The 12,603-nt window shown below is 45.5% G+C and overlaps 1 protein-coding gene across 6 annotated transcripts in view; it reads right to left on the bottom strand.

Moving 5' to 3' along the window:
* Positions 1–1,659: 1,659 nt before the first annotated feature.
* The window catches only part of COL15A1 (collagen type XV alpha 1 chain), a 99,596-nt gene continuing 88,652 nt past the window's right edge, over positions 1,660–12,603 (bottom strand). For all 6 annotated transcript variants that reach the window (XM_082403762.1, XM_082403757.1, XM_082403759.1 and 3 more), the window contains 7 exons: positions 11,964–12,028; positions 10,487–10,615; positions 10,291–10,350; positions 9,496–9,555; positions 5,074–5,259; positions 3,740–3,855; positions 1,660–2,746 (listed from right to left, as the gene is read on the bottom strand). In XM_082403762.1, coding sequence (XP_082259888.1) covers positions 2,533–2,746; positions 3,740–3,855; positions 5,074–5,259; positions 9,496–9,555; positions 10,291–10,350; positions 10,487–10,615; positions 11,964–12,028 — 830 coding nt within the window. In that variant the 3' untranslated portion in view covers positions 1,660–2,532. The remainder of the gene's footprint in view (positions 2,747–3,739; positions 3,856–5,073; positions 5,260–9,495; positions 9,556–10,290; positions 10,351–10,486; positions 10,616–11,963; positions 12,029–12,603) is intronic.

Raw genomic sequence — 12,603 nt, 5'->3', positions numbered from 1 at the left:
GACTCAGCAAGTACACCAAGACCTCTTGCACTGTAAGGACTACTGTGGCCTCTCTTCCCTCCCCTATTATGCCTGAGAGCGCTAGCCTGCTCCCCAGCCTTGAAGGACATTCAGGGATAAAGTGAAGGCTGGAGACCTTTCAATCATTGCATTTCACTTGTGTGACAAGATCTAGGTGTGAAATACACCAGGTGTTCAGAGGAGGAAGCATGACAAAAGGTAGGCAGGTTCAGAGCACTGGGGGATGTCACAGAGGAAGCAGAGTCTGCACTGGCTGTTGGCAAGAGGGCCAGGCTAGACCTAGAGTGGCTAAGGCTTTCCCAAGACGGGGCAGGGCCCGGACAGCAGCCTGGTAGAGGGGCCTATGTGGCTCACTTAAGTATTCACGAGGCCCTCAGGCTAGTGGCCTTTGGCAAATGACAGGAAAACTGATGTTCAGTGAAGGGCCTTGAATGCCAGGCCCAAGATTTTGACCGTCATTCTCAGAGTCTAACCAGGACTGGGGTTGATGCAAGGCCTCTTCTGGGAGGGCCGGTTGGTCATACCCTCCTTCGGTGCACAAAGAGGACGGAGAAGCCAGGGCATGAATGTCAACCGCCTTCCTGGGGTCAGCAAAAGGGATCTCCCCTCCTTTTGGCTCCCCCAAACCCCGACACCACCCTGCGCCTTCTGTGGCCCAGGGCCGCAGCGGGCTCTGGCTAAAACGGAAGGTACCTTCTTTTCACAACCTCAGCACCTCCTGCCCCCCTCCCCCCTCAGTTCCTGTCCATGCCAGGCACCCCCCACCCCCCCAGCCACTGGGTGGGTGAGCGAGTCCTCAACAATCCCTTCTGGGGCTTTCCAACCTATAACTGTCTTCATCCCATGACTCAGATTTTCACTGCTCTTCCATTTAGGAAGCCCCTAAGTGGAGGTTCTGGGCTGTCTGCCTTTTTTTGGTCCTCCATTTCCTTCCTACCTCAAGGACTATTAGGGTGGATTCACTTTGCTGAGTTTCTGGGCCAGCCCAGCTGAATGGGAGGAAATATCCCAGCATGCCACTTGCCTGGTGATTCTGTTTCTCCTGCAGCATCAAGCCAAGAGCCAGAGAGTCACAGCCTGGGAGCTGGGAGGGAGCGAATAGGCAGCCTTGTGCAGTTGCTCCTTGAAACGATCCTGGGCACTGGAGTGAGATGGACCCTGGGCCTGAAACCAGCCCCACCACTCAGCAGCCTTGTGACCTGGAACAAGTGACTTCCTGAGCCTCAACTTTTTTTTTTTTTTTTTCATTTGTAAAGTAAAGATAAAACTACTTACCTTGCAGGGTTATGAGGAAAGATAAATAGGACTTATGTTAAGTCTGATGTTTAGGAACTGAGAGCTGATATGACTTATTTTATCCCAACCTCCTTGAGAGAAAAAGGCAGATTTGCCCAAAGTCATGTGTTGAGACACAGTTGATCCTGTTTGTCACACTGGGGCTCTTCTGCCCCCACCGAGTGGAAGACAACAGGCAGGAGCAGAGGAGCATGATGGGAAAATCTTCCTGTTCTCTGATCATCTCCCGAGGGGTAGCACAAGTGGCAGTGACAGGGTTAGCAAACCGCCCCCCAGGGCCGCTTCCACATCACTGGTGAAGAATAAAGGAACTGGGGGAAAAAAGTCAAACAGAAGAAAGCGCCTGGAAAAGATGTTTTTATGTTCACTTACATGGAAAAAAAAGAATCAAAGTGTACAGCATGAAGGTATATGTGTCTCAGAAAATTCATCCTCATGAACCTGTTTGTTGAATCGCAGTTATAATTCAAGCATTGCCAAATGGAAGTTATAAAGTCAGGGTGGGGTGTGGGGAAAGGGCCACCACAGGAAAGGTAGTAATTATGTGCTATTTCTTCTCTAGTTTCAGATCATTGGGAGTTTAAACTTTTCCAGCAAGTCATTTATATAAACAGATGCCACACTAAAATATGTTGTGTCGAAATATAAAACTCCTAAAGCAAGATGGCGATAATATTTTAGGAAAAAACATTAAAGTCTGGTAATATCAGAAAATACAAATAGGATCATTTTGAGCAGTTCTGTTTCTCTGTATGAACAGCAGTTGCAAACAATGGATGTATATTAAAGAACAAAACATTTGGTCTGCACATAACTTAGAAAGGGGTACATTTCTAAACACTGACTTTGTAAGAAAACATGAAGGACATCTTACACTCAACAACGGTTAAAAGAAGGAAATCACTTTCTGAAGGATGCAGTGGGCAGAGTGCCAAGGCCTTTGTTTTCAACTTGCTCTTAACCGTGTTGGGATGTGTTTACACTGCATGGGTTTCCTGCAGAATCTAGCACCAATAGATGGATCAGATTTTATCTTTGATCTGAGTCCTTTATGTCTTCAGTTTTGAGTGTATTGAGGTATGTTTTCTTTGGTTGCTGTTGTGACGAATGTGTAATAAAAAACTAATATTTACAACATTTAAACATTTTAGATTTCAGTGTCAACTCTTCACATAAAAAAAAATTGGAACACTCTTAAGAATCATGGGAAGGTCATTACTTCCTCACATCTGTCATGAAACTGTTTTCGATACACAGAACAATTAGCCTATTAGCACAGCTGTATGCTTTCTGGTCCAGAATCTTCCCCGTGCTCAGCGGGGAGGCCAAGCCCATGACTGCCATGTCGGCGGTTCGCCACGCTTCACAGTACTGATCCACAAGACGGACTCCGTGGGTGCTGGAGCCGTGCCAAACGACCTTTTGGGGCCTGAAAGGTAATTTTGTTGTGTTACTTTTTGAAATGACCCTTCTTTGTGGCATATCTTGGTGAGCAAATTGGCATAAGTCTAGTGAGTCAAGTCAAACTCCTGAACCCTCCAGGGTCTGACTGCACATCACCTCTCTGTCTTTATCACTGTTTCCAACTTTCTGAACACACTGCATTCCAACCATATCCAGCTTGTACTTGCTCTGAAATCATACTCTCTGCTTTCGTGAATCTGAACCTTTGCTCGTGAAGCCCCTTAGTCTGGAATGGCCTCGCTTTCATTTTCAGTGATTCCTTCTCATCTTTCCCAAGTCCATTAAACGCCCCCTCTTACAGGAAGTCTTCCTGATTCTTACCACCAAGGAATAATGATTCTTTCCTCTGTGCTCCTACCATCTTATCTGTTTCTCCATTTTCCAATGACAATATTACGTCTAGAATTGTAGCTAGTCTGTGTCTATCTTCCCACAGACTATGAGCTTTGAAAGGAGAGGGGCTGTGTAGGTTTATTACTGTGCCTTCCAGGCCTGGCATTAGGCCTGGCATAGAGTAGACACTGAGGAAAAGTTTACTGAGTTGTTCTATTCTTAAAAGCATACATAATTTTCAAAGAATTAGAGTGCAACTCACAGTATAGGGTTAAAGAATCACCACGAATAGCATTACTTACCACTTATTAAGTGCCTACTGTATGCTAGATGTTCTCACACTTACCTTTTTATTCTCACAACAGTCTTATCTGTATGGATATGATTATCCTGCCCATTTGACAGGTGAGGCAACTGAGGCTCAAAGAGTGGAAGTGCCTTGCTCAAGGTCCCATATTAAGTTACTGGACCCAGGTCTCCTGGTTCCATGGCCCCTGGCTGCCTCACTGAGGCTTTACGTTGGCAGCACCCCAGAGGAGCAGCTGATAAGGGCATCCCATTGTTAGACTGTCTCCTAAAACTGTCTATTATATGATATACTTCAAGGGCTTCAACCTCTACTTACCAAGAAGGATCTGTCATTACGTCTCGGCCATCAAAGGAATATATTGGAACATGTGTATTGAACTGACCTCCATGGCCAGAAAAAATTGAGTCCCAATTATTAAAAAGTACTTGGCCCTATGGAGACAAAATGCCATGTTAGAATCATTATGCAAACAGCCTGCAAATATTTATCCATTCTTCAAGGCCCAGAAGTCCCTAACCCCAATCCCAGATCCTAGACAGAGTGAGAACTCAGGAAATACTTGTGGTTTGATTTTATAATCTTTCCTTGAACCCTTTTGGCTTTACGGTCTTATTTCTTGAGGTAACTTCTTTTACTATATGTGTATAAAGTCTCCTCCCTATCAAAAGTGTGTTTTAGGTCTTTATCATTGCTATTTTAAACGTATACACTGAGCTTCAAATTTGTGCCAAGCCTTGTGCCAGCCTACAAGTGGATCATGTGGAGATGAATTTCTTACTCCTTTTCCTTCGGTGATTTGTATTCCAAGAATACAGTCTGAGTGGGTGAATGTGGTAGAACAGAACCTTGGAAGACGGGATGGGAAGTGCTGGGTGTGGGGTCAGGATGGACTTGCCAGCCTCAAGGTTCCAAACTGGAGTACTGAGGTCACAGGGACCAAAGGGTCTCGAAGCACCTTTGAGGTCTGGTTAGGGGTCAGGACCCAGGATGTGTGTGAGAAGCAACAGAGCTGCCCCTCTGTAGCCTTAAAGGAGTAGGCTATTTCCATGGTATAACTGAGGGATGATGCGAGGCCCTGCCTTGCCAGTGAATGGGGGCAGAGAAATATCTGAGGGTACCAAACCAGGGTGCAGGACAGAGTGGCTCTGCTTTGGGACCAGTGCTCACCAGCTGTTCTCTGGTGCCACTCAGCCAGTGCTCTACAGAAGGCATCCTCAGGTGGGACCAAGAGGGGGTCAAGGAAACTAATTCCAGTTTGTAGTGACTTTGAGTAAACTGCTTTCTCCCTGTGAGCCTCAGTTTCCTCATCTGACAAACTGAGAAAAGAATAACTCCCGTTTTTATTGGGAGTATCTGTTAAGATAATGGCTATGAAGTACATTGTAAACAAACACAAAAGCTATATAAATGAAAGAGGTCATTACTATCCCTCCTGTCTGCTCCAAGGGTCATAAACCCTCCAAACAGGAAGGGCCATTGTAAATATAAGGCAACTGAGGTCCAGAGAGGGAAAGTAACCATCCAAAGTCACGCAGCTAATCAGGGCCTTGAAACGGCATACTTCTGATGATGTCAGGAGTGGCAACTGCCTCTAGTCCCTGTGGAGACCAGTCCATCCAGGAGGCAATGGGAACGATATTTATTTTTACCTTAAGGTTCACTATGGGAAGGCTATATCTCTCTTCTTTCCTCACAACTGTAGAGAGATCTTGCAAGTGGGAGGATAAGAATGCTTCGTAGGTGGACAACAGTCCTGCTGCCCTGGCCTGCTGGAAGCACTGAAAATCAGCTCGAATGTCCCCAGAAAATGGCGTGTTCAGAGCGACCAAGTGTAGCTGAAAAAAGTGAGAGAAAAGACAGTGCAGTTGAAGAATTCAAGCAAACTCCAACCCCCATAGCCATCACATGTTCCTAATAAGATCCCACACTTGCTGTAATGGAAGGCACGCTAGAGGTCACCTTACTCAACCTCTACCTGACATTGGAATTCTAGCCCTTGCTGGACCATCTCCAGGGAGGGAGAGCTCAGGTCTCCCAAAGCAGCCTGTGTCAGCAATCTGAACAGCTCTAAATAGTAGAAATTTCTTCCATATATGAGAAAAACAAAACAAAATAAAGCACTTCAGAGATCTGAATCCAGCCTGCAGGCAGGCCATCTGTGGGTCTGCCCCTCATTGAGTTTCTAGGAGGTTTTTAAGCTGGCTTTGGTCCTAGATCTCAGAGCTACATCAAGCTATCTGCCTCCTGCCCTTTCTTCTACCTCCTGAGTAGGCCTGGGGCTGATCATGAGGGACCAGAGGGAAAAGACATTGAAACGAGAAGGTCATGACATTTATTACTAAGACTTCTGGGATAGACCCTTTTGGAAACTAGGGGTCATACAGGTCATACATACTGACCTGCCACCTTGGTAAGTAGCCCAAATAAAAGCCATTCCATAATCTGCTTTCTCCCACTCTTTCTCTCCCCAAACCCAGCCTTCTTTTGCGGCCCTCTCTCCCAGCCCTTTCTGCTGTACCCTCTGAATTATACTCCATAATCAAGGAGTAGTAATCTCCCTCCTCAATCTCATGTCAGGAATAACTTTTATCTCATTAGCATAGAGCTGGTGCAGGACCCGGGCCCAAGTCGCCAGAAAAGGAAAATATTGTTAAATATCTTAAACCCGTCTTCCTCCCTCTTATGTGTCTGAAGACCGTGGCACCCGAAGGAAGAGGCCTTATGGTCTCATCACCTTTCTGCTGCTGTATTTCTTGGGGCTATACCCAGGGGTGGTCGCAAGAGGCCCTGATGGACTGCGCTTCCCTGATACCAGGGGACACCTAGGAAAGGGGCAGCGGTGAGTGCAGGTCTCCCTGCCACACCTCCAACCCCACCTCCTCCACCTCTCCTTCTTTAAGGAGATGCACAGAGAAATGTCTGCAACGATGGCTGCTTCTGAATGGTGAGATTGGGGGCTTTTATGTTCTCATGTTTCTATACCTTTAACCGCTGGAACATTTCTATCATGAATAGATATCATTTTTATGAAGACAGTGACATTTCCACAATCAAACGTTAAAATGGCTTTTTGAAGATGGTTGTAGTTGTGTAAAATTATAAGTGATTTACTATTTTCTTTCCCATTTTTTTTTTTTTTTTTTTTTTGGCTATGTTGGGTCTTCGTTGCTGCACGCGGGCTTTCTCTAGTTGCGGCGAGCGGGGGCTGCTTTTCATTGCAGTGCGTGGGCTTCTCGTTGTGGTGGATTCTCTTTTTGTGGAGCGTGGGCTCTAGGTGTGTAGGCTTCAGTAGTTGCAGCACACGGGCTCTGTAGTTGCAGCACGTGGGCTTAGTTGCTCTGCGACATGTGGGATCTTCCTGGACCAGGGATCCAACCCGGGTCCCCTGCATTGGCAGGTGGATTCTTAAGCACTGCACCACCAGGAAAGTCCCCTTCCCCATTCTTTTTATTCATTGTCCAAATTTTCTACAATGAATATGTATTACCTTAGAATTTATAAAAAAATTTTGTAGCTACTGCCCTAATGTCTCCCCTCATAACTAAGCTTTTTGAAGGGTTACCTATACTTGCTTCTCTATTTTCTCACCTCCCATCTGCTCTGCAACCAACTAGAATCTTGTTGGCATCCCTCCATGCTACAGAAATGCTTTTCTCTAGTTTCTCAATTTGAACAACACCTTTTAGTTCTTTCAATGGGCCTCTTGGCAGCATTTGACACTGTTGGCTTCTATCTTGTTTGGCATTCTTTCTTCCTCTCTGGCGATGGCTTCTCAGTTTCCTTCTCATATGTCTTCCATCAGTTCCTTTTTGTTTTTGCTCGTCACAATCCAATCTCTTCTCACCATATAGATTCTCTTTTGGGAATCCTACCATCACCAAGACAATTTCCATAGCTCTGCTGAAAACTCCCAGGTCTGTATCTCCAGAGCAGACCCACTGCAGGGTTGCAGACCTTCTGATCCTGCTTCCTCCTGCTGGTCTCCACTCAGATATCCTACAGGTACCGCAGACTCACCATGCCCTACGTTAGTTCCTGCTCGGTGAATGGCAGCACTAAAGGAAACGTGTTTCTGGTGTCCGCCAAGTCCATGCCTTCTTCTTTGAAAGTGTCCCCACAATACTTGCTAAAAAGAGTGGCCTCAGGCCATTCAATTTCATTCTCTTGACTGCTCTTTTTTTTTGTTTTTACATTAAAAAAAAATTGGGGTACAGTTGCTCCACAGTGCTGTGCTAGCCCCTGCTGCACAACGAAATGAACCAGCCATGTATACACATATCCCCTCCCTCCTGGACCCCACTCCCACCCGCCTCCCATCCCACCTATCTAGGTCACCACAGAGCACTGAGCCGAGCTCCCCTCACTACACAGCAGGCTCCCGCCAGCCATCTATTTTACACATGGTAGTGCACATACATCAATCCCAATCTCCCAATTCATCCCCTCCACCGCTCGTGTTTACACATCCACTCTCCACATCTGCATCTCCATTCCTCTCGTGGCTACTCTTTTTTTTTTTAAATAAATTTATTTATTTTTGGCTGCGTTGGGTCTTTGCTGCTACGCGAGGGCTTTCTCTAGTTGTGGCGAGCAGGGGCTACTCTTCGTTGTGGTGTGCGGGCTTCTCATTGTGGTGGCTCTTCTTGTTGCAGAGCATGGGCTCTAGGCATGTGGCTTCAGTAGTTGCAGCACACGAGCTCAGTAGTTGTGGCACGCAGGCTCTAGAGCGCAGGCTCAGTAGTTGTGACGCACGGGCTTAGTTGCTCCGTGGCATGTGGGATCTTCCTGGACCAGGGCTCGAACCCGTGTCTCCTGCATTGGCAGGCAGATTCTTAACCACTGCGCCCCAGGGAAGTCCCTTGGCTACTCTTGATTTGACTGGGAGTAGGCAACTGACCCATGTAGACTACCTCTCCCAAGACTCTGAATTGAGTCAGGTAGTATTGAGCTCTGCAGCTGTAAGATCACATAGAGTTGAGGCCAGGATCAGTGCCATGGCAACCCAAGGCTGTGCACAAGCTTTGCAGATGTAACCTATGTCTGTGTGCTGGGGTAGGGGTGGAGGGGAAGCAGGAGGAAAGACCTTTGCAGAGGCTGGTCTGTAGAGATACTAATAGCAGGAACAAGAGTCCACAGGCCCTGTTGTACTTCCTGCAATTGAGTTCCATGAGGTTCCTGCAATTATCTGAATAAAATCTTCATTTAAGCTAGTGAAGAAATGGAGTGAGAGTTTCAGGTCTAAGCAACAAAATGATCCCTGGAAAAAAAAATCTATCACCACTCAGTTACCCAAGCAGAAACCTGGGCATCATTCCTGATCACCCTCATCCTCACTGCCCCATACCCAACCAATGACCAAATTGTCACTCCTGCCTCCTTAATTTCTCTCCCATCTGCCCACTTTTCTACATGTTCACTGCTGTGATCCTAGTTCAGATAATACAGTAACTACTTAACTGTCTTTGGGTCCCCGGTCCTGTGCCCTCTAATCCATTTGTACATTATAAGCAAGGTAATTTCTCTGATGCCAATCTTATTTACCCTTGTCTTCCTTAAAATCCTTCATTGTTCCCCCACTGCCCAGTGGAAAAGGCCAAAGCCCTTGGCTTGGCTTTCAGGTCCTTGATGACTGACCTTGCCCTATGCAGACTATACTTTTCCCTTCCCTGCCTTGAACTCTACTCCTTCAGCAAGACTGAAATACTTGGAATTAGAGAAATGTACAGCGCTTGCCCTTGCCTCCCTCTGTTCCATACTCCCTCTGCCTGGAACTCCCATTCCCCTCCCCTTACCTGGCTCTCCCCTGTTCTCAACTGTCCTTCAGGTCGTGATTTAAAGGTCACCTCCTCCAAAGAAGGCAGACTTCTTTGACCTTCCTAACACTCTGAGTACCCTGCGTTTGCCTCGCCCAAACGACTTCTCACACTGTATTGGAATTACCTATTTTTTATTTGCCTCTCTGGCTAGTCTATACGCATCTTGAGGGTAGGAACTGTGTGCCAAGCATGGGGCCTGGCACATGACAGACACACTTTCGGCATCTGTACAGTAAATGCATGAATTGTACTTACTGCAGGGCTGTCATAATTAACACTTGAAACAGACGTCAGTGGAAGCTGAAGCTGATGAGACTGTCAGGTAAAAAAGGAAAAAAAAAACCAGTCCTGAATATGCATTCAATCTGTTCTTCACCGTACATTAAGGTACAAGTGCAATGTTTCTTGAAAAGCTGCTTCAAACAGTTTGTCATGGTCTTTGGACCACTCTTAACTGTGAAGAGTTTCACACATGAACGAAAAATTATCCTCGGAAAGGGAGTGGATATTCTCAAGACATTTAGAAAGAGCGCTGAATCAAGGAAGAAGTCCATGTTTTACAACCAACTCATTCACTTAATAGAGCAAGGCACCTCTTCAGAGCCTCAGCTTCCTCACCTGTAAAGTGGGAATGCTATCACCTGCCTCAAAGGGTAGCCGTAAGGTTAAAATAGTGGACAACGCAAGCTGCTGTTGTTCTTATCAGGCAAGCAAGTCTCAGTGTCAAATATTAAAGGGCTCTTCTAGATTGCTTATGCCAACCGTGTTTTCACAGATCAGTAAACTGAGGCCAAGAGAAGGGAAGTCCCTTGCCCAAGAGGATTCAGCTACGACATGGGAATGGCCTGTCTCCAGAGTCTGGGTCCAGCTCTCCCTCCAGCTGTTGTGAGAACGTTCTGTTGGCACTTGGTAATTTTTGGGCTTCTGCCAGATAGTGAACCATGCAGAGCTGGCTGTCCAGAGTCTGGAGAGCTTGATACTGGATGCCAAGGGGATTCAGCAAGTGCTGATGAATGAAGGAGCTAGAGGTAAGGCAGGGAAACGACTCACATTGCTGGAAAGCGCAGGGGGTGGTGGGCTGTCATCCGGAATGGGGATCAGTTCTCCCAGCTTTAAGGAAAAGAGTACGTTGAAATGAAACATCAACTAGAAACTGTTCGCCTATTTTCAAATCAGAAAAATGGCATTTACAGGAGTAGATTGTTATTTTTAGAGGGTACTTGGAGGCAGTTTGTTAAAGAATTACCTGCAGTTTTTTCCAACCATCTCTGACACGAATGAAAAACTCGGTGCTGTCCCTCAGGTAGATGAATGTCCCTTCTATGACCAAATGGGCTTTCTGCAACATGTCAGCCATGCTGCTAAATGCTGTAACCTGTCAGATAATTTTAAATTCCAAACATCGCGGTTATCATCACAGCGATGGCACAATTTGAAAAGCTGGCCTCTTCGTAAAGTCAAATATGAGCCATCCCCTCACAGTCAGTGAAAAGGCTTATTGTGCCATAGAGAGATATATAACTTCATTAATAACCAAAGGACTTTCTTTCCGATAAAACAAAAACACGCATTACCTTGAAACACAAATCTCAATTACAATAAACAAATTAAAACAAAGAAGATAGTATCCTGAGAGTTCAAAGACATTTAAAAACTGTTAACAGAGTTGGCTCTGTTGGATGTTGGTATTGGCAAAATCATTGGTAAGTTTTGCCACTTCCATTTGTGTGAGCTGCACAATGGCACCAACATTGTTACATGTGTTTTGTTAGTTCATGCTGCTCCTTACAGGGTTTCAAATTTCTTTTCATTTGGAGAAAGAAATGTAAGCAAGTGAGTTACTCTACCTACGTCTTAAATCTTTTTTGCCTGGCTGGGTAGTTCCAGTATTAAATACACAGCAGAAAATGGGGGTCTGTAATTTCTCTGTCTAGAAAATTGCCAAAGATCAGACAGCCATCTTGGCCTATCCAGGCACAGGCATAAAAGCTGGAAAAATCTATTGAGAAGTATCAAGCCTCAAAGAAAATATCAACCAAGGAAGCTGTTATTTTTCTTTTCAACTGAGAAAGATTATAAAAACTTAATTTTCACCTAGCTTTGAAGATGACTTTGTGATTAAAATGACTTAGGCATCCCCCAAAGCTACCAAATATCGAAATTCCATCTACTGTTGGACAGTTCTTCATCTGGCAGCCCAAATTTCCAAATAAAATCTATCAAAGACCAAAGAGCATTCCTAGGACTCCTGACATCCTAATGAGGTATTTGTCCCTCTTTCTGTGCATCACAATAGTCTCTGTGTGCCATATCCTGCTCCAGTGATCTGCAGGGTAACAAGGTACAAGAGACATCCTTTGGTAGAATGGAGAAGGCTGCATTACCCAGGGGAAATGTAACCAGCACAGGGCCTCCTGTGATGTTGTTTAGTCTTGTGCCTGTGTTTTTTGATGTAATATGATTGGCTCTTGTTACAGTTTAGTCAATTAAGGATTGGAAAGGTGGAACTTAAATCATAAATGATTTTGTAGTCTGTATCTTTTTACTTAATAAGTCATCAAAAGAGATAATAAATACCCTGTTTGTGAAATTATACCATTTCTATTGTCATGGAGGCCTAACTCCAACAGAGAAGGTGTGCCAGCCCCTAAACACTGCAGCCAAAGTTCTAAGGAAACCCATCCAAAGCAGAAGGATGAAGACACACTGATGATAATACTGACCAGGTTCCTGGATCCGGGAAGCCCTGGCTGTCCTGGAGGGCCGGGTGGGCCTGGAATGGCCACAGCTAAGACAAAGCAGAAAAGAGAAGTTACAAAAAAGCATACTCTCTGCAAAATGCCTCCGAGGTTCAGCTGGTCACTGAGGGGAGCGTTCACCACCCCACTCACGGTGCTTCAAAGTGTTGCACCTCGTAACCGAATCTTAGGAACTCTGTGCCCAGCATATGACTCAGCCACATTGACTGGTTTGGGGGAGAACTGAGATTCTCGACTGTAGCCCTGGATGAAGTCATGCCTAAGACTTTCCAGTTTTATAAGTGAATAAATTCCTGTTGTTTCAATTGTTTGTATAAGTCAGTCTGAGTTGAATTTTCTGTCACTTGCATCCAAAAATGCTCTGACTCATACAACTTATTTCTCCCAAGAGACAAACAGGTAATTACTGAACAGAGGAAGCAGGCTCAGAAAGAAGAAGAGAAGGTGCTAGGCTACAGGGGGGCAGGGTAGGGCAGTGACAGGGGCCCTGGCCGTCCAGCCAGGAGACTCAAGTTCCTGATTTGTCAGTTCTCAGCTGTGTGATCTTGGGGAAACAAGCTCTCTGAACCCCAGCTTCTTCATCGGTGAAATGTAAACAGATATT

Source organism: Balaenoptera borealis (genome assembly GCF_965194805.1).
Source record: "Balaenoptera borealis genome assembly, chromosome: 8".
NCBI lineage: Eukaryota > Metazoa > Chordata > Mammalia > Artiodactyla > Balaenopteridae > Balaenoptera > Balaenoptera borealis.
Note: the sequence above shows the minus strand (reverse complement) of the source record. Positions and strands in the feature narration are given on the sequence as shown.